The following is a 19,435-nucleotide window of genomic DNA, read 5'->3' as shown; positions in this document are numbered from 1 at the left end:
CTTCTTAAACGCCAAGGTAATTATAAGTCTCGTGAGTGTGGAGCGTTAACGGAAGGCATTGGCGAGAACATTGTCGGTTTCAGGATTTGTATTTTCATTCATTTCGTTCATATTTCCATTTATTTTGTATTTTTTTAGTCATTTCTTCTTAAACGCCAAGGTAATTATAAGTCTCGTGAGTGTGGAGCGTTAACGGAAGGCATTGGCGAGAACATTGTCGGTTTCAGGATTTGTATTTTCATTCATTTCGTTCATATTTCCATTTATTTTTTTATTTTTTTAGTCATTTCTTCTTAAACGCCAAGATAATTATGAGTCTCGTGAGTGTGGAGCGTTAACGGAAGGCATTGGCGAGAACATTAACGGTTTCAGGATTTATATTTTCATTCATTTCGTTCATATTTCCATTTATTTTTTATTTTTTTAGTCATTTCTTCTTAAACGCCAAGATAATTATGAGTCGTGAGTGTGGAGTGTTAAAGGAAGGCATTGGCGAGAACATTAACGGTTTCAGGATTTGTATTTTCATTCATTTCGTTCATATTTCCATTTATTTTTTATTTTTTTAGTCATTTCTTCTTAAACGCCAAGGTAATTATGAGTCTCGTGAGTGTGGAGCGTTAAAGGAAGGCATTGGTGAGAACATTGTCGGTTTCAGGATTTGTATTTTCATTAATTTCTTTCATATTTCCATTTATTTTTTTGTCATTTCATCTTAAACGACAAGATAATTATGAGTCTTGTGAGAGTGTAGCGTTAACGAAAGGCATTGACGAGAACATTGTCGGTTTCAGGATTTGTATTTTCATTCATTTATTTCATATTTCCATTTATTTTTTTTATTTTTTTAGTCATTTCTTCTTAAACGCCAAGATAATTATGAGTCTTGTGAGAGTGGAGCATTAACGCAAGGCATTGGCGAGAACGTTGTCGGTTTCAAGTTTTCTATTTTCATTCATTTCGTTCATATTTCCATCCATTTCACTTTTCTCTCGCTCAGATTTCTTTTGTAGCAGCAACGTCCCAGCGATCTTTTTTGTTTCTCTATTGTTGTTTGTTGTTTTTTGCCCTTGAGCGGCTTCCCTTGCTGAAAAAAAAAAAACAAGTTGCATTTATTGAGGGGTGTATTTTTTTATATTTTTTTTATTTACGTTTTGCCTATGGCTGGGGTAGGATTTCTTGGTAGGGCCTGATGGTCGACCCCAGCCCGTTATGGCGCGCAGGCAAATGTTTATAGTGTCACCATCTTGCTTGTCTCATGTCATGCTGTCCCCCGGAGCTCATCTTTGATCCTCTTTTTAGAGAGAATCTAGAGTCCGGGTTGATAGGTGGTCTTCGGGACAGCATGTGGTCAGTGGTCCCTCGACGGTGACTGAAAAATCCCAGCTTATGGCGGCGGAACGGGACACGAACCCGGCTTCTCCTGGACGCAGAGCCCGCACGCAAACCACTCAGCCACCGCTTAAAGTATTTGACCTTGTCGCAGAGAGAATCTTGCCTTGCCTAGAGCGCAAACTAGTCAAGTACAAGAACATTCCAGATCAGAAAGCTTGTCTCTAGAGTCACCATGACGTCACAATTGCAAGGAGTGGGGTGTGTGTGTGGGGGGGTGAGGGGTGAGAGATCTGCGTAGCGGTAGTATATACGCGATTGTCTGGCTATAGTGAAAGTCAGGAGTCCCACGAGTGTCTTGGCGCCTCCACTTGCGTCATTATTGTTGTTCCTGCTTGTGTTCACTGAAGGCGGGACTCAGACAACAACATTAGTGACGAAAGGAGAGGCAGGCGCCACTTCCTCCCACCCCACACTTTCTCCACCTCTCTGATGAAGTTAGAGGGCAATGGTTGTAATATCGTAATAGTAGTAGTTAGTAGTAGTAGTAGTAGTAGTAGTAGTAGCAGCGAGTAAAAAGGGGGCAGGAGGAGCAGTAGAAGGAGGAATAACACAGCAATAAAAGGATGAATAACAAGACGGAGTGCAGGAAACTGTTTTCTTCCTCTTCTTTTCCCTGAGGGCGGTGTTGACCTCTGCCTCAGGGGGGGAGGGGAGAGTCACCCCGTCCCCAGGTCAGGGTCAGCGGGTCGCGAGTACGAACAACACCTGAGTGGCTGCACCCGCCTGGGGCAACACCTGGGCGGGGCGGGGCGGGGCGGGGTGGTGCTGGTCTATCTGCATCTGTCTGTCTTTAGCTTACATATGTCTGTCTCTAGCTATTTCTTTATGTATATATATTTATTTAACTACGTTTTCTTTTGCTTTATTTATTTTTTCATTTCTTTCTGTTTTTCTTTTTGTTCTGTTAATTCCCTTTTTTGTTTTATTTTCCTGCCTTTCTTTTTTCTTTATTTTCCTGTGTGTACGTATCATTCCATATCTCTTGGTTGACAGAAATAATACACACACACACACACACACACACTCTCTCTCTCTCTCTCTCTCTCTCTCTCTCTCTCGTCAAGACACATCATTTCCTGTGACAACTGTACATATACGAACATTATTATTATTATTATTATTATTATTATTATTATTATTATTAGTAGTAGTAGTAGTAGTAGTAGTAGTAGTAGTAGTAGTAGTAGTAGTAGTAGTCGTAGTAGTAGTAGTAGTAGTAGTTTGTGACAATGTTAGCGGTATATACAGTTGACTGACTCGTGTGTGTGTGTGTGTGTGTGTGTGTGTGGCTACCTGCGTAAACACCTGCACGCACACACGCACCCACCAATGCGTAACTCCAGGTGTGTGTGTGTGTGTGTGTGTGTGTGTGTGTGTGTGTGTGTGTGTAGTTGTGGTATACAGAATGTTCGTTAATCTCGTGTGTTGTCCCGTCTCCGTATCTAGTTTTATCTATTATAGTCTTACGGAATGTCCCATCCCCTAACCTCTCCGCTTCCAACTCGCTCGAAGCACCAACACTTCTATATGAGAAACTAAACTACTTATATAACACTGTTTCCGCACCTATTATCTTGTATTCATGACTTGATTCGTGTTCTTCCCTTCTCTTTAATAATAAGTTTCCCCCGGTCCATATTCTGTAAGTAACGGATTGAAACAGTATTATCAAGTCTCATCTATCTTCAGTCTTCCATATTTGCCAGTGTGTGTGTGTGTGTGTGTGTGTGTGTGTGTGTGTTCCTTGTAATTGTTTGGCTGTGGAGGGCGTCAATGTCACTCGTCTGATAAGGACTGGCCTACACGCTGATAATACGAGATAGTAATTACCGCGCTACCACCAACCACCACCGCCGCCACCACCTCCCGAAATACCTGCATCTCCGCGCCACTCAGTTTCCCTGGCGGGCGGTGTGTGGGTGTGGGTGTGCGTGTGTGTATGTGTGTGTGTGTACCGCATGATGGATATCCTTAAGCTGAAGGTGGCGGAAGGTGAGTACACGAGTTCTTAATTAATAGAGAATGATAGTAGGGCAGGGATAGCTAGGTGTTTGTGTGCGTGTGTGTGTGTGTGTGTGTGTGTAGCTTGACTGCATGACAAAAGCAGCTATAGTTGAAAAAAGGGTTTGGAGGTGCTAAATACAGGCTGGCAAGATGTTAATAGGTTAATTATATATACGAGAAGGTGTGGTGGTGGCGGGGAGGGGGAAATGGAAGGGTTAACGACGTGGTTCAAATGACAGGCCATGATCATTTTAGTAACTGTTTGACTGCAGGAAAGCAAAGGTTCAGGGGTGGTGGAGATTCATATAGCGCAGAGTGACAAAGCATTGACAGATAGTAAATATATATACGAAATGATGTGTGTGTGTGTGTGTGTGTGTGTGTGTGTGTGTGTGTGTGTGTGTAGGGAGGATGGGTAACTACACCATTATAGCTTGACTGCAGGAAAGCAAAGGATCAGGGGTGGTGGAAATCCATAATGCAAGTTGATATAAGGCACTGATATAGATAAATACATATACGAAAGGAAGTGTGTGTGTGTAAGGGGAAGGGTTAAGTACATTGTTCAGTTGTCAGGCCGTGATATGACAGCAGGAAAGCAAGGGTGCAGGAGAGGTGGCGATCCTATTGGTGCATGTTGATTAAGGTAGTACTGATATATAACTTTATAGCCTATACGAGGTTTAGTGTGTTGCGGGGGAGGGCTAACTATCCTACATGGTTCAACTGTCAGGCTATGATCATTGTAGCTTGACTGCATGAAGGCAAAGATTCAGGAGTGGTGGAAATCCATAGTGCAAGTTGATAATGCATTGATAGATAAATACATATAGCTACGAATGAAGTGTGTGTGCAGGGGGAAGGTTTAAACTACTACGTACATTAGGTCAGTTAATTGTCAGGCCATGATCATAATTAAGAGTTTGACTGCAGGAGATCCTAGGTGCATGTTGATTAAGGTATATTACTACTGATACTTATATATAGCTTTGTATACGAGGTTTAGTGTGCTGCGGGGCATAGCTAACTATATATACATGGTTCATTTGTCAGGCCATGATCACACTATATAGTCTGACTGCAGGAGATCATAGGTGCATGTTGATTAAGGTATATTACTACTGATACTTATATATAGCTTTGTATACGAGGTTTAGTGTGCTGCGGGGCATAGCTAACTATATATACATGGTTCATTTGTCAGGCCATGATCACACTATATAGTCTGAGTGCAGGAAGGCAAGGGTTCATGTGAGGTGGAGACGCAGGTACAGGCTGATTAGATATAGGTAAGTACGTCCACGAGGTGAGGTGTGCGAGGGTTGACTCATCGGTTCAGTTGACAATTAAGCGATCATCATTTTTTCCACCTAGCTGCGATCAAGAGCTCATCGGTTGAAGCAGAGGTGGAGAGTGATCAATTAGTTCAGGGATGAGTTTCAGCACGTAAATGATGGCCCCCTTGAATCACCGCCAAGCCTTTCCAGGAACAATTTCTATGCAAGTCTCACGTAGGAGGGAAGTGCCATACGCCGCTATAATATTGAGAGCCCTTCCCCGCCCTCTGCAGACGAGGTGACGGGAGGATTATTTAAAGTTACTGCTTGTTTTAAGTATTATTTTAAGATGCTGCTGGGAATTAATGGATCGAAGCTGCCATATATATCATTAATAGAGAAATGGGATGAGATGCTGGGTCAAAAATGCTACCTTAGAGACGAGATGATATAAAATTAGCTATAAATACGTGTTTCTTGTTGTCTTACTAATTAGTTTTGAATGTTTGTAGTTGAGTTTTGTGATCAATATTGAAAAGAAACGAAAGTGATTATATGGAGGCTATTCCCACACCATAGAGATGAGATGAAAGAGGCGGGATATATGATATTAAATTAAGCGTGTTTTTATCGTTGCAAGCAGGTTAGACTGTTGTTAATATATAGGATTTTGTGATCAATATTGAGAAAGAATGCTTGTAGGCTGTCCACGTACACTCCTTACAGATTAAATGAGAAGGAGGATAAAAAATAATGAGTGTTTTTTCCGTTTTAGTCGATAAGGAAGGCTTGCCATAGTGGTTTTGTGTTCAATATAGTAGACGTTTGACAGGGCTTGGAGGCTGTTCCCAACCCTTAGAGATAATATAACCAAGATGACATAAAATTGCATACATGTTTTTTTACCGTCTTAATGAGTTTAAAAGTCTGGTTATAGGGATTTTGTGATCAATATCGAGAGAGACGAATATGCTTGGAGACTGTTCCCAACCCTTAGAGATAACATAACCCAGATGACATAAAATTGCATACATGTTTTTTTACCATCATAATCAGTATAAAAGTCTGGTTATAGGGATTTTGTGATCAATATCGAGAGAGACGAATATGCTTGGAAACTGTTCCCAACCCTTAGAGATAACATAACCCAGATGACATAAAATTCCATACATGTTTTTTTACTGTCATAATCAGTTTAAAAGTCTGGTTATAGGGATTTTGTGATCAATATCGAGAGAGACGAATATGCTTGGAAACTGTTCCCAACCCTTAGAGATAACATAACCCAGATGACATAAAATTCCATACATGTTTTTTTTACCATCATAATCAGTATAAAAGTCTGGTTATAGGGATTTTGTGATCAATATCGAGAGAGACGAATATGCTTGGAGACTGTTCCCAACCCTTAGAGATAATATACCAAAGATGACATAAAATTGCATACATGTTTTTTTACCGTGTGTGTCTGTTAAAAGGGGTGGTAATAGGGGTTTTCATGATCAATATAAGCGCACGTTTGGCAGCGGGCGTGACGTCATCAGAATGGCGTGGTGAGGGACACTCCCGCCGCCGCGCCGCCCTCCTTTTTGGCCGTGCTCGCCGCCCCTTTGCGCCACAACGAAGTGAACGTGACCCGGAATGGTGTAGGATGTCGTGACGTGCCCCCGGTGTGCGCAGCGAGCCGAGAAGATGAGCGGGAGGAACATAATCACCCGCGAGCTGAGTGGTAGGTGTTTAATGGTGGAGGGAATGTAAACAAGGAGGAGGTGGTGGTCAGGTCACGGGGGTCAGGCCTCATGGGGGGGAGGGAGAGGGAGGGCGCGAGGACAGGCTGGAGGAGGGTGGTCAGGTCACGGGGGGCAGGTCACCACTAGGTCTGATGGGGGAGAGGAAGGGCGCGAGGACAGGGTGGTCAGGTCACGGGGGGCAGGTCACCACTAGGTCTGATGGGGGAGAGGAAGGGCGCGAGGACAGGGGTGGGTCACGGGGGCAGGTCACCACTAGGCCTGATGGGGGAGAGGAAGGGCGCGAGGACGGGGTGGTCAGGTCACGGGGGGCAGGTCACCACTAGGCCTGATGGGGGAGAGGAAGGGCGCGAGGACGGGGTGGTCAGGTCACGGGGGGCAGGTCACCACTAGGCCTGATGGGGGAGAGGAAGGGCGCGAGGACAGGGTGGTCAGGTCACAGGGGTCAGGTCACCACTAGTGCCTGATGGGGGAGAGCGAGGGCGTGTGGGTTAATGCTGCAGAAGGGTCAGCCACCTCTTAAGCTAATACTTACGCTATGGAATGCTTCTTGGTCCCTGAATGCAGTGCAGTAATGAATGACTCCTGGAAAATAGAAGGGGGGCCGAGGGGGTCAAGTCCCACTGTTAGGGGGTTCAAGGGGGACAGTTCCTCCAATAAGGGCCACTTACAGTTGTTTCCGAATGTTCCGAAGACGGTCCCTAACATGTTCGGGTGGCTTATACAGTAGTAGTAGTAGTAGTCGTACTAGTAGTACTACTATTACTACTACTATTACTACTATACTACTACTACTGTAGGAGCCACCCGAACGTGTTAGGGACCGTCTTCCGAACATTCGGAAACGACTGTAAGAATGGCCGTCGAGAGGGGGAGCTAAGTCCGTTCATTAGGTAGGTAATGTTGGGTTGATAGGTTAGGTTAGTTTACAGTCATTGGGCATGTGGTGTAGGCCGGCAGAAATACACAGCGTGGGGCAGGACAGGGCAGCGGCAGGTGTGGTCCACTATGCCGGCCGGTGATCAAGGGTGGGAGCAGGGCGGCGATGGGTGCACCCCAGACATTGAAAAGTGAATATTTTAATGATTCCCGAAAAATAAAACTTTCCTCACCTGGTATTCTCACCTGGTAGGGCCATACCAACCGGCAACCAGCCTAGACTGGGCAGGGAAGGCAGGGCCCAAAAGTAACAGTCAGACACTCCAGTCAGGCGAGCAGGCAGCACTACTAACACGATTGACATATAGTGACTGGTTGAGTCTGTCTTCCAATTAAAATGGCATAACCTCAGCTTATCGTAATATTAGACTTGAACAATAGAATTAAAAGTTATTGAAGAAGGAGAGTCCAGCACTCCTTAATACTCCTTAATAGAAAGCATCATGTTTTTCACAGAAACCAACAGTCAGTGTCTCAAAATTAGTTGGCTACCCTCGCTTCAACATTCCCCAGAGTGTGTGATGGCTTTACCTCCATGACCTACATAGCAAGGACCATCTCTCATTGACAGGGTGGAGGAGGACGTGGAGGGTGGTCAGTGTTCAGGTCACGGTGGCTAGGAGGTCACCACTTTGTCTGATGGGGGAGAGGGAGGGAGTCTGTTAGCTTTATCTCCTTGACCCCTTCTACTAAGGATCATCCCGAGGTCAAGGAGGAGGAGGAGGAGGGGTCAGTGGTTAGGTCACCATAGCCTGCAGGTCACTATTCCCCTCCCCCACCGAGGACCGAGGATGGGTAGATGTAGCACCAGCGTGGGGAATATACTTATCTAGTGGCTTAGGTGATGGATTAAGGGGTGATGGTGGTAAGGGAAAGTAGGAATTAGTGAATGTGAAATAAATGAGTTAGAGGAAGGAGTGGAAGAGGATGAAGGCTTGAAGTTAGGTGCTAGTGGAGGAGGAAGTTCAGGAGCATAGTGTGGTGGAAAAGGGGTGAAAATAAGGGCGCAAATGACTCTTGTGCAGTAAATAAGGTGGAGGACATGGTGGACAAGGATGAAGTCTTGAAGTTTGGTGCAAGTGGAGGAGGAAGTTCAGGAGCACAGGGTGACGAAAAGTGGTTGAGATGAAGGGAAATAAAGAAATGATGAAGTAAATTGAGTCTTCGTTACTTAAACTCAAACTCGTAGATGCTCCTCACTTCCCTCATAAGGCTCCTAAGTAGATTTTTTGTTCATTTCTGCATTCTTTTCCCCGTGGTTGAAGTGTGTGACATGACGTTGCTCTGGTCGGCTGAAGCTTGTCATGTTTGCGGGTGTGTATAGTTTGTGTGTGTGTCTTTTCACTGCCAAAGCTTGTGATATCTGAAGGTGTGTTTTGTTTTCCTGTGTTCTTTTCAATGACCTGTATCACCGTGACAAGGGGGCTTATCCACGTGGTAAAAATGTCTGTGTGTGTGTGTCTTTATTGACGTTTCATGGTGTTCGTACTGGAGGTCTCGTGTTGTTGTTTTAGTAGCTGTCGAGTTGTTTTTGAATCTTAGTCTTTGAATGACGATTAATTAACCCGTCCACTGTGATTGGCACGGATTTCGCCTTCACTGGTAGCCTGGTAACATGTACTCCCTAGTCTTTCTCTGCCTCTGTGGTGGATAGTGGAGTGTTTCCCATGTGGTATTGGTGTGCTGGATATCTTCCAAGATGCATGACTTCACATTTTTTGTCATTGATGTAGCAGCCACTTTTTGTTCCATTCCTGTAGCTTAGTGAGGTGTTCTTGAAGGAAATCCACAGTCAAGGGGTTAAAGCCTAATTTACAGTGCTTAATTTCATGCACAGTATTTGTTCGCTAAACACATTGTCAGGTTGCTGGTTTTGGGGCTGATGAAGTCTCTGGAAATAAGTTTTTTTAACTGGATTCTTAACATTGACTGAAAATAATAGAATAGTAAACATTTTATCACTAAAATGACCAAAGGAACAGTTGATCAAGAGTGCAGTGGTTAGCATGCCTAGCTATGTGAACACCTGGGGAAGGTAAACTGTGGTAACCTGGATGTAACACTACCTCTGTGTCCCGGGGTGATGGGTTCTTCCCACCAGAGGCTCAAGGGCCAATATGACACATCAGCACCGAGGTCACACGCTGCTATGACGTAAACCCTCAGCTTTACCTTACCTTGCTGTGAGAATCAAAGGAAGATGAAATTTGTCGGAAGATTCCACTCCTCTGCCAACACACATGGGTGAAATAAAGTGTGTACCGTTGGATCTCGCCGATAATGTCCAATGGGTGCACAAGAAAATGACTTTGTTGGCAGTAAAGTTTTTTTTTGTGATGTTGAAACACATATATAAAGGGTTAATGATTGGTGCTGCTGCTTCAGGACTTTTACTCATTTTTTCCATTTGAAGTCCTCCTATTACTACATTTTTTGGTGAAATAGTAAGAGTCATAATTCAGTTGACATGAATGATATATAACTCAAAGGAGTTTAGAGGTGTTTGGATTGATGGCGGTTCCGAGGCTTAGCCAGGGAGGCTACTGTGACGCACCATTCACCCCGTCATCATGTTAGACCCTCTTTCCTGGCTCACCCACCTCCGTCAATACACTTTTTTTTTTTTTTTTTACGTCTTCGCCTGTGTCGCTGGTAGGCTTTCGTAGTAGGGCCTGATGGTTGGCCGCAGCCCGTTGTGGCGCAAGCGTTTATAGTGGCGCCATCTTGCATTGGCTCGTGCTGGCCCCCGGAGCTCATCTTTGATCATAGAATCTAGAGTCTGGGTTGATATAGGTGGTCTTCTGGACAGCATGTGGGTAGTCTTAGGCCACTCGGCGGTGACTGAAAAATCCCAGCTTGTGGCACTGGGCGGGATGTGAACCCGCGTCATCCTGGACAACCCTAATTACTGTTTGTGGGGGCTAAACTATCACACAGCAGCACACACACAACTATAAACCACAGAGCATGAGAAATACAGAGCTAGTGGGTGTCACGGCCATGACCAAGGATAAGAGACAATGACACCGTGATCAAACATTGTGACTGCTGACCTACATGTAAACACACCATTGAGCAGTACCAGAAATGAGAGCCAAGCCGAAGAAATGGTCATATTATTGCGATAGTGCAGTGAACTATTAGGATACCACTCAACGCTGTGCATACATTAAGGTCTAAGTCATGGGTGACCTGCTGTGCATTGTGAGTAGAACAAAGCTCTGTGAACTATTATTATTTCCTCTCGTTAGTCACGGTCAGGCCATCTGTAGCTCAAAAGTTCCCACGCTGTGGTGTAAGGTGGTGTGTGCGCTGCTGTGGTATATTTTCGCCAAGGGTTCAGGTTTGATTATGAGTTGATGGAGGCGGGTGACCCCGGCATGAGAGGTCAGCATTGACGTCTGTCCGTTGGTGCGCCACAGTAGCCTCCGTGCACAAGCCTTGGAACACTCATAATATCAAGCTTTGTTAATTATTTTGATGCAAATTTTATATTTTTCATGTCAATGTAATTACTATTTCTAAGCAAAAAAATAAGTTGTAAAAGGAGGGGCTGCAGTGGCAAAGATAGGTGAAAGTCTAGGGGTGGCAGTACCAGTGATCCCTTTATGCATGTATCCTTGGCAGTGCTGCTGTGCTCTAAGGGTTAGCATGCCCAGCTATGAATCTGTGGGCCGGGGTTGGAATCCCAGCATAGGCAGTTGGTGTGCAGCTCACCCAGCTGTTCCTCCCTTTTGGGCTGGTTGATAAATGGGTACCTGGGGAAACCTGGGGAAGGTAAACTGTGGTGACCTGGATGTTGCCCTTGCCCTGTGTCCCGGGTGATGGGTTCTGACCACCACAGGCTCAGGAGCCAATGGGACGGAGATGAGCACTGAGGCCGCTCCCCAAGTTTACCTTTACCTTGGCCATGACCACGCGGCAAGGCTGACAACTACATCACAAGGGTGGTGGAAACAGATGCTGTCCAAGGTGCTCCCAGACGTTTCCTTCCCATATTTATGTCCTTGAGCTGCTTGCTTTGTTTAAAAAATAATATTGTCAAAACCATTATTTTGAAATAGTTATTGGCGTCATCCTGCTGTACACACACACAGATTTTGCACTTAAGTTGCCAAGTGTTTGCTTCCAGAAACCATGATCTTGATCTGTCATTAGTGTGTTTCTAAAGACTTTTTCCCTGTAGTGCTGGCAGGCTTTCTTGAGGGGGGTATGCTGGTTGGCGCCAAGCCCATTGTTGGTGCAGGCATGTGTTTTATAGTGCATGGTGCCATCTTGCTTGGCTCATGCTGCCCCTCTGAGCCAGGGATGGCCCGAGCGGGGGGGGGTGGGGGGGGGTCACCCCCCCCCAATGTTTGGTCGGAGTTGGTCAAAAAGTCCTAGTGAGTTGGTCAAATTTTTTTTTTTTTTTTTTTTTTTTAGGCAGGAATGGCCACAGGCGGGAGGGACCAGGGAGCATGGATGGCCGAACTGTATACTGGCTCAGTATCATCACTCTTGAACCAGCCTCCTGCAGGGGTTAGCGCTGGCTATGTTTGGGTGATCCTCCAAATCCTTCCATGCATCATTTTGATTTTTTTTTACTTTTTTTTTGCATAAAGTAAATTTATTTCTTTTTGTCACATTTTATATTATTTTTTTTTTAAATGCAATAATAAAAAAATTCATCATTTATATGATAAATTATAATAAAAAAATAAAAAAAAAAAAAAGGTGAAAGTTAAAAAAACCCCTTGAAATGGCAGCTTGGCTCGCCAGTTTGGAGTTGGTCATAAAATGACTGAGTTGGTCATAGTTTACCTTACCCCCCCCCAACTGCATTCCCTTCGGGCCATCCCTGCTCTGAGCTCCCCTTAATCTTTTATTTTTTTTATTTTTTACGTCATGGCCTATTGCACCATTAGGCTTTTCCCTGGTGGGGCCTGATTTGGCCCGGCCCATTCTGGTGCAGGCGAGTGTTTATAGTGGCGCCATCTTGTTTTTGGCTCATGCTGCCTGCCCCCCGGAGCTCATCTTTGAGCCTCTCTTTGGAGAAGTAATCTAGAGTCTGGGTTGATAGATTTTCTTCAGGGCAGCATGTGGGTAGTCTGGCTAGAGTCTGGGTTGGCAGGCAGTCATCTGGACGGCACTTGGGTTGTTTTAGGCCAAGCGGAGATGACTGAAAAGTGTCAGCTTGTGGCGGGCGGGACTTGAAGCTGGGTTGTCCAGGACACACTGACCTCTGTGTACTGTGAGCTTCCTTGTAGTGCTCAGTGACAAGACTGAAACATCCCTCTTCTTGTTTGGTGTCTGTGGTTGTCTGCTGTGCCATGTTTGGTCTTTGCTTTTAGTTTAATTTATATAAGTATTTTGCTAACATTTTTTTTTTTGTGAGGGAAGCTTAGTGTTAGCCCCATGATGAGGAGCAAAACATTGTTGCATTTTGTTGTTTGTGAAGGAAGTGGAAACACCTGAGGAGTGAGTGTGTGGCGGGTGTAGACAAAGGCCATTCTTCTCTCTGTCCGGGATAATGACGCGTCATTACCTTTGTCTTGTGCAATACCTCTTAACAGTTATCATTACACTTAAACTTGCTCCATCATGGCTGATCTCATGTGGCTGATCTCATGTGGCTGATCTCATGTGGCTTCACATTGGCTTGGCTGTGCTAAAGGTCATCTAACCAGTGAGCTACAGTTGTTACTGCCTTAATTAAGAGGAGTTATTCTGGCACTCTGCTGGCGGCCCCGGGCTCAGGGGTTGGCAGCGGCACACTTGAGATACCAAGAAGCAGAGCCTTGCAGTAATAGTTGAGGATGGCAGCAGTAGTTGTGGAGCAAGTGGAGTGAGCTCCTCATGTGTATGCGTGCAGGGAAGCGTGCGAGTGTGTTTGTGTGTGTGTGCACACAAACAAAGAAGAAAGGGAATAAGAACCAGTATTGTCCTGCCAACTCTGTCATTTGTGCCAGAGACGTGGACGTAGGATGCAGAACAGCAATCGAGAATACGTGCAGGAGAAATGAGTTTTATAAGAGGTGGATGTGGTGTGTCAGGATGGGATGGAGAAAATAATGAAAGCGTGTATGAGAGGCTTGGCGTGGGTGTGACAGAGAAAGGAGCGGATTGTGGAGTGGTTGAGTGGTTGAAATGTGGTGCGCTGAGATGGTTTGGACCCATGATGAGAATGAAGGAGAATGACTTTGTGAAGAGAGTGTATGAGGGAAGGATTGAGGGAGGGGGTGTCAGGGGAAGACCACCTGTGAAGTGGATCAGTAGGGTGAGTGAGTATTGGAGCGAGGGAGTTGGAAGTAGCAGGATTTGAGTGTGCAGAGAGGGAGTGCCAGAACAGGGAGATATGGAGACACTTCTGCCGTGGCCACCTGTCCCGTGAGGGAGCAGGGCGTTGGAGATACAGATAGAACATAGTGACACATTTTTCTGCAGTGATGGTTGAGAAGACTTGATGAGGGTTGATATGACTGTCAAGCATATAATTTGAAAGCTCTCCAGCCAGCATCTTGAAAACAATGCCTGTAGGAAAAAAATGTTGTAATCTTGTCTCGGGCACAGGATCCAGTGTGCAGTGTTTAGTCAGTGTCCGGCCACAGACTTCCTCTGCCTTTCCCACACAGGATGTGCTGCGGAGCTTATCAGAGAACTTTAACATTCCATCCTGCCGGCATAGGCTGAGTCATGCAGCCAACACAGATTTTGCACTTGAGTTGCCTTGTATGGTTGTTGTTTTCTTGGTTAAATGAGTGTTTCTACCCCTTGGTGTGTTGGGTTGGAATCTCTATGGAAGACTTAGTGAAGCTTTTGCTCCATTGCTAGTATTGTTTCTTCTCATTTTTCATATTGAGGTTTGGCATCCATAACTCTCTTCACTTCCTTTTATAGATTTCTCAGAGACTGTCTAAAGGGAAACAGAGTCAAGTTTTGATAATCTGTAAAGGCTGTTGTTAGATGAAGGGTGACATGTTTGGTTGGGTTCAGCTGCCAGCAAGGTTCAGGTTTAGGTGAGCCAGACAGACTCCTCAGCAAGGTGTGGTAATCTTGCCTGGGTGCTCCAGGAAGGTTTCATAAAGCTTGAAATCAAGTTTTGTGTGTTGTAGCCTGTAGGGCATAGTGCTTCCTCCCTGATGGACAGGTGCACCATCAGTGTATCCTGGCAGTTTATATAGTATACCGTTTTTGTCAGTGTACAACATTTAAAGACAAAACTAAAATTGCACAAAGAGGAGGGGAGAGAAAAGCGCCTTCAATGATTAAGATGAGGCAGCCATGCCATGAACCTGAGCAGCCGTGATTTGAGTCTGGGATGTGTCGCTTTGCTCACAGCCTGTCCAGTGCACATTTTTGTGTGGCTTGGTTGGTAGGGATGTCAGGAAAACAGGGAAACCTGAATACAACAAAGCTTAGTATATAACTCAGTGAGTGCTTGGATCCACCTCAGCCTCAGTAAGATGAGCACCGAGGTGATGCTCACCAGTCACCTCGTACCCTGACTTTACATAACTTTTTGTGCTGTTTTCCAGCTGCTCTGGAAAGTGCCAAACATGTAGGTTGCAGCCCATGGGGGGCCAGGCCATATAGCTGAAGTACTCTAGTTAAAACTGACATTTATGTAATTTTCCAGTTTATATATTTCCTAATTCCTTGTAGACCTGTAAAAGTTGCAAGTGTTCACGGCAGGGGAGTGACTGCAGCATTCTGTTGTCAAGGAGCGATAAACAGACCACAAATATTTGTTTAAATATTCAATGCTCTTCCTTATTCCCCCTTCAAAAAAAATATCTATGTCTCCATCACTATCTATCTATCTATATGTATATATGTATATATATCCATAAGCTAAAACCCACCAAGCTGCTAAATTAAGTTGTGAAAGTGTTTAATATAATTTGTGTTAATTTTAGGAAGTGATGAGGCAGTGGAGTCCCTTAAAGGTGATGTAATAGTGTAGCTATTTTTGCCAGGCTCTGAGGGCAGGGCCAGGCAGGTACTGGCTGGTGCTCATCCCTTTGTCCTTGGCCTGAGTGGCTGGGCCAGGGAGGTTATTGACCCACTTTGTAGGGGGAGGAGGTCAGTGTGTTAGGCAGCTCCTGGAGGTGTTACCTGAGGGTTCCTGGCCACCCTTGGGAGGGAGGGAGGGAGGCACAGGGGGCAGCCAGCCACAGGTACCTGTTGCCTGACAAGGCCTTGAATTGACAGATTGCTGGACTTCCTTAGCAAGCCTGCTATCACAGCACAGGACAATTATATTAAAAAAAAAAAAAAAAAATGAGGTAACTGCAAAATTATGTAAATATAAGAACAAAAAAAAAAGTTGCTCAAGTTTGTTCATAATCCTGATAACCCTATTTTGGGCACTGTACCATAAATGTTTACCTGAGGGTACAGGGTACACAGGTACAGCACACGTGCTGTACCTGTATTTCCTGCTGCTGTGGACAGCCTGGGGGATGACAGTGACAAGCAGGAAGTAACACCTGGATCCCTTCACACCACTGAGCTGTAACGCAGACACGTGAGTCCCACTCCCCAGGCAGCCTCTGATTGCTGCTGCATTACCATAAAGCAGGAGACGTTGCGGCTCCGTGCATGCCCCTGTGGGAGGCCTGGCACTCATCATTGTGCTGCCCTGATAGCGTTCCTACAGTGTCTCTCATCCTTGGCCTGCTAGGTGTGCCTCTTTAACTCCTGCCACACACTGATTGGCCAGACAGACGAGTGCAAGATGAACTGCTTCCTTGCCCCTCATGTCGCTCATCACTGCAGGGGAGGGAGGGAGAGGGCAGGCATAGTGTTCAGCTGGCAGGTCCTCATAGTTGTCTCTTGCCAGCGCTTATCGGGGGATCATGGCAAAGAATGTTACTCAGGGTCGTATCCGTAGATGCTTTTGGCTCTCACAGCAATGGTTTCCCAAGACCACAAAGGAGATAAGTCGGGTTCTCGTTCATGTTTTTCCACAATCCTGGTGCAGAAGCCTCGTCACACTATCACAGGGCTCATAGAACTACCTAAGAAAGTACCCTCAACCTCAGGAAAGCCGTGTCTGATGTGTGTGTGTGTGTGTGTGTGTGTGTGTGTGTGTGTGTGTGTGTAAGCCCTGAAATGTTTGAGAATATGTGCCTCATATCATCACATGGTCAGGAGCTTCAGCTGAGCATCATAGTCTGTGTGTCTCAGGCCCTAGAGGTTGGTTGTCCTGCTGTCACTGGGGCTTTGTGGTGCAGTGGTTAGCACACTCAGCTCACAACCGAGAGAGCCCGGGTTCGATTCCTGGGCGGAGTGGAAAAATTTGGGCAGCTTTTCCGATACCCTACGCTCCTGTCCACCCAGCAGTGAATGGGTACCAGGTATTAATTCAGGGTTGTGTCTCGTCTCCTGGGATCTGTTCCCTTCTCCTATAATTCCTTCCCCTTCTGTCTCTCTCCGGCATACGACCACAGATGTTGCGCCGACTAAGCAAAACTTTCCAACTTCCTTCTGTCACCTATCAGAGGGTCATGGGAAGTCTTGCTCCTCAGGTGGATAAGCAAGGGAAGGAAGCTGCTGAGTATTGCTGTGTGAAGCTCTAGGCCCCAAAGGTTGTTTCTATTGCTACCCTTCATTAGGGGATCATACTCTTGGCTAAATTTGCTCCTCATCTGCTGAACTGTATGTGGGAGGACCTTCAGCTGTGCATCATGGCTTTTAATACTGTGAGAGGCTGGAAATATTAGAAGGAAAGCTCAACAGCGATTCTTATTTATTTATTTTTTGCAACAAAGGAAGCAGCTCAAGGGCACACACAAAAAGCCTGCCAATCACTGCTCCTACAAAAGATGAGGTAAAGAGAGGTCAATCACTATAATCACTGTTCACTTTTTACTTACAATAAGATGTACCAGCAAGGCGTAGGTGAAGCTCACTCAGCTGTTCATCCTCCCTTTCAGGCTGGTCGATAAATAGGCACTTGGGGAAACCTAGGGAAGATAAACAGTGGTTACCTGGATATTCTAGTAACCCAGCGCTCAAGGGCCAGTGTGTCAGAGATGAGCACTGAGGCCATGGGCAGCTATCGTGTAGGCTCCCATTAGCCCTTCCGCTGCGACTGGCACGGATTTGGCCTTCACTGGTAGCCTGGTAACATATAGTCCCAGGTCTTTCTCTGCCTCTGTGGTGGATAGTGCAGTGTTTCCTATGTGGTATTGGTGTGCTGGATATCCCTTCACTGGTAGCCTGGTAACATATAGTCCCAGGTCTTTCTCTGCCTCTGTGGTGGATAGTGGAGTGTTTCTCATGTGGTATTGGTGTGCTGGATATCCCTTCACTGGTAGCCTGGTAACATATAGTCCCAGGTCCTTCTCTGCCTCTGTGGTGGATAGTGGAGTGTTTCCCATGAGGTATTGGTGTGCTGGATATCCCTTCACTGGTAGCCTGGTAACAAATAGTCCCAGGTCCTTCTCTGCCTCTGTGGTGGATAGTGGAGTGTTTCCCATGTGGTATTGGTGTGCTGGATATCCCTTCACTGGTAGCCTGGTAACATATAGTCTCAGGTCCTTCTCTGCCTCTGTGGTGGATAGTGGAGTGTTTCCCATGTGGTGGTATTGGTGTGCTGGATATCCCCTCCCAAGGTGCAGGACTTTACATTTTTCTTCACTGAATTGTAGCAGCCACTTTTTGTTGCATTCCTGTAGCTTGGTGATGTCTTCTTGTTGGAAATCCACAGTCAAGGGGTGACATAGAGATATAAAAGGGTAAATTGGTGTGTGGGGAGAGGCGCGCAGAATTCAATAAAAGTTTATTTGCATGGCTTCTATACAAGACTAATACTTTAAGCTGTTAATTGCCGTGTTAATCCTCCGTAATGTTACTTGTGGAGAGTTTTTCTTTGTATTGGTGGGAATTAATGTGCTGTGTTAAATATATATGTTTAATGTAATGGGTTAATATCTCTGGGATGGGAGGGTAAGATGTGTGTGTGTGTGGGGGGGGGGCTACTCATTTGTACTGAACAGGATTTAGTCATGTTTATATTGTTTTTTTATTGTATTTTGTCAGGCTCATTATCCTACCACCATATCCATAATTAGTGTATCCTGTCATGGCCGTGTTATCCTGTCCCCATGTCCTAATCTATCCTATTTATCCTTAGACACACACACCAAAAAGAAAGTAAGAGACATAATGAATGGAAGTTACTTATATTTTTACTTATGAATCTGGAGTGTATGTTTATTTTCTTAGTGTGTGTGTGTGTGGGTGTCTGTGTGTCTGTTTATCTGTCTGTCTGTCTGTCACTAAACCACAAAGCTAACATAAACAAAGCAATGAGAACAAAGGAGCAGTTCAAGCCCTTCCTGAACTCTTCCCTTCCTCCCTTACCCTTGGACACACCCTTGTTGTCATAAGCCATTACTTTATCCAACATGTCAATTTGGTACATGCCCGGCCTTTAAATATGTCCAGCCCAGAATGAGGGGACGGGAAGGGAAGGGAAGGGATGGGATGGGGAATGGAAGGAAAGGGATGGGGAATGGAAGGAAAGGGATGGGAGGGAAGGAAAGGGATGGGGAATGGAAGGAAAGGGATGGGAGGGAAGGGAAGGAAAGGAAAGGGAGGGGAATGGAAGGGAAGGGATGGGAGGGAAGGAAAGGAAAGGGAAGGGAAGGAAAGGAAAGGTAAAGAAAGGAGAGGAAAGGATTGGGAAAGGAAAGGGAGGGGCAGGGCAGAGCATAGAAGGGAAGGGATGACAAGGGAGGGGCAGGGAAGGGAAGGGAAGGGAAGCATCTACTGGGCTTGATAGATAGATAGATAGATAGACAGATTCAGACACTAGCATCATCACCATCATCAACACGCCTTCCTTCCCATCTTCCTTCCTTCCTTTCTTTCTTTCTCTCTTCCTACCTATAACTATCCTATCTATCTATATATGTGTTTCTCGTTATTTCCTTCCTTCCTTCCTTTCTCTCTCTCTACCTATAACTATCCTATCTATCTATGTATGTGTTCCTCGTTCATTTCCTTCCTTCCTTCCTCCCTTCTTTCCATTTTCTCCCCCCGTGTCTTCCACCAAGGCCATTACTACGTCTTTTATCTGTCTTT

The 19,435-nt window shown here is 45.4% G+C and overlaps 1 protein-coding gene across 22 annotated transcripts in view; it reads left to right on the top strand.

Annotated features, from left to right (window-relative positions):
- The first annotated feature begins 3,219 nt into the window (after window positions 1–3,219).
- Window positions 3,220–19,435, top strand: part of LOC126987553 (F-actin-uncapping protein LRRC16A-like) — a 108,743-nt gene continuing 92,527 nt past the window's right edge. For 13 of the 22 annotated variants that reach the window (XM_050844615.1, XM_050844616.1, XM_050844614.1 and 10 more), the window contains exons 1-2: window positions 3,240–3,387; window positions 6,203–6,405. In XM_050844615.1, coding sequence (XP_050700572.1) covers window positions 6,369–6,405 — 37 coding nt within the window. In that variant the 5' untranslated portion in view covers window positions 3,240–3,387; window positions 6,203–6,368. Of the gene's footprint in view, window positions 3,388–6,202; window positions 6,406–19,435 lie in introns of all 22 variants that reach the window. The other 9 variants (XM_050844605.1, XM_050844608.1, XM_050844607.1 and 6 more) reach the window with 3 other exon arrangements.

Source organism: Eriocheir sinensis, chromosome 65 (assembly GCF_024679095.1).
Source record: "Eriocheir sinensis breed Jianghai 21 chromosome 65, ASM2467909v1, whole genome shotgun sequence".
NCBI classification, from domain to species: domain Eukaryota; kingdom Metazoa; phylum Arthropoda; class Malacostraca; order Decapoda; family Varunidae; genus Eriocheir; species Eriocheir sinensis.
This window is presented reverse-complemented; position numbering and strand designations above follow the sequence as displayed.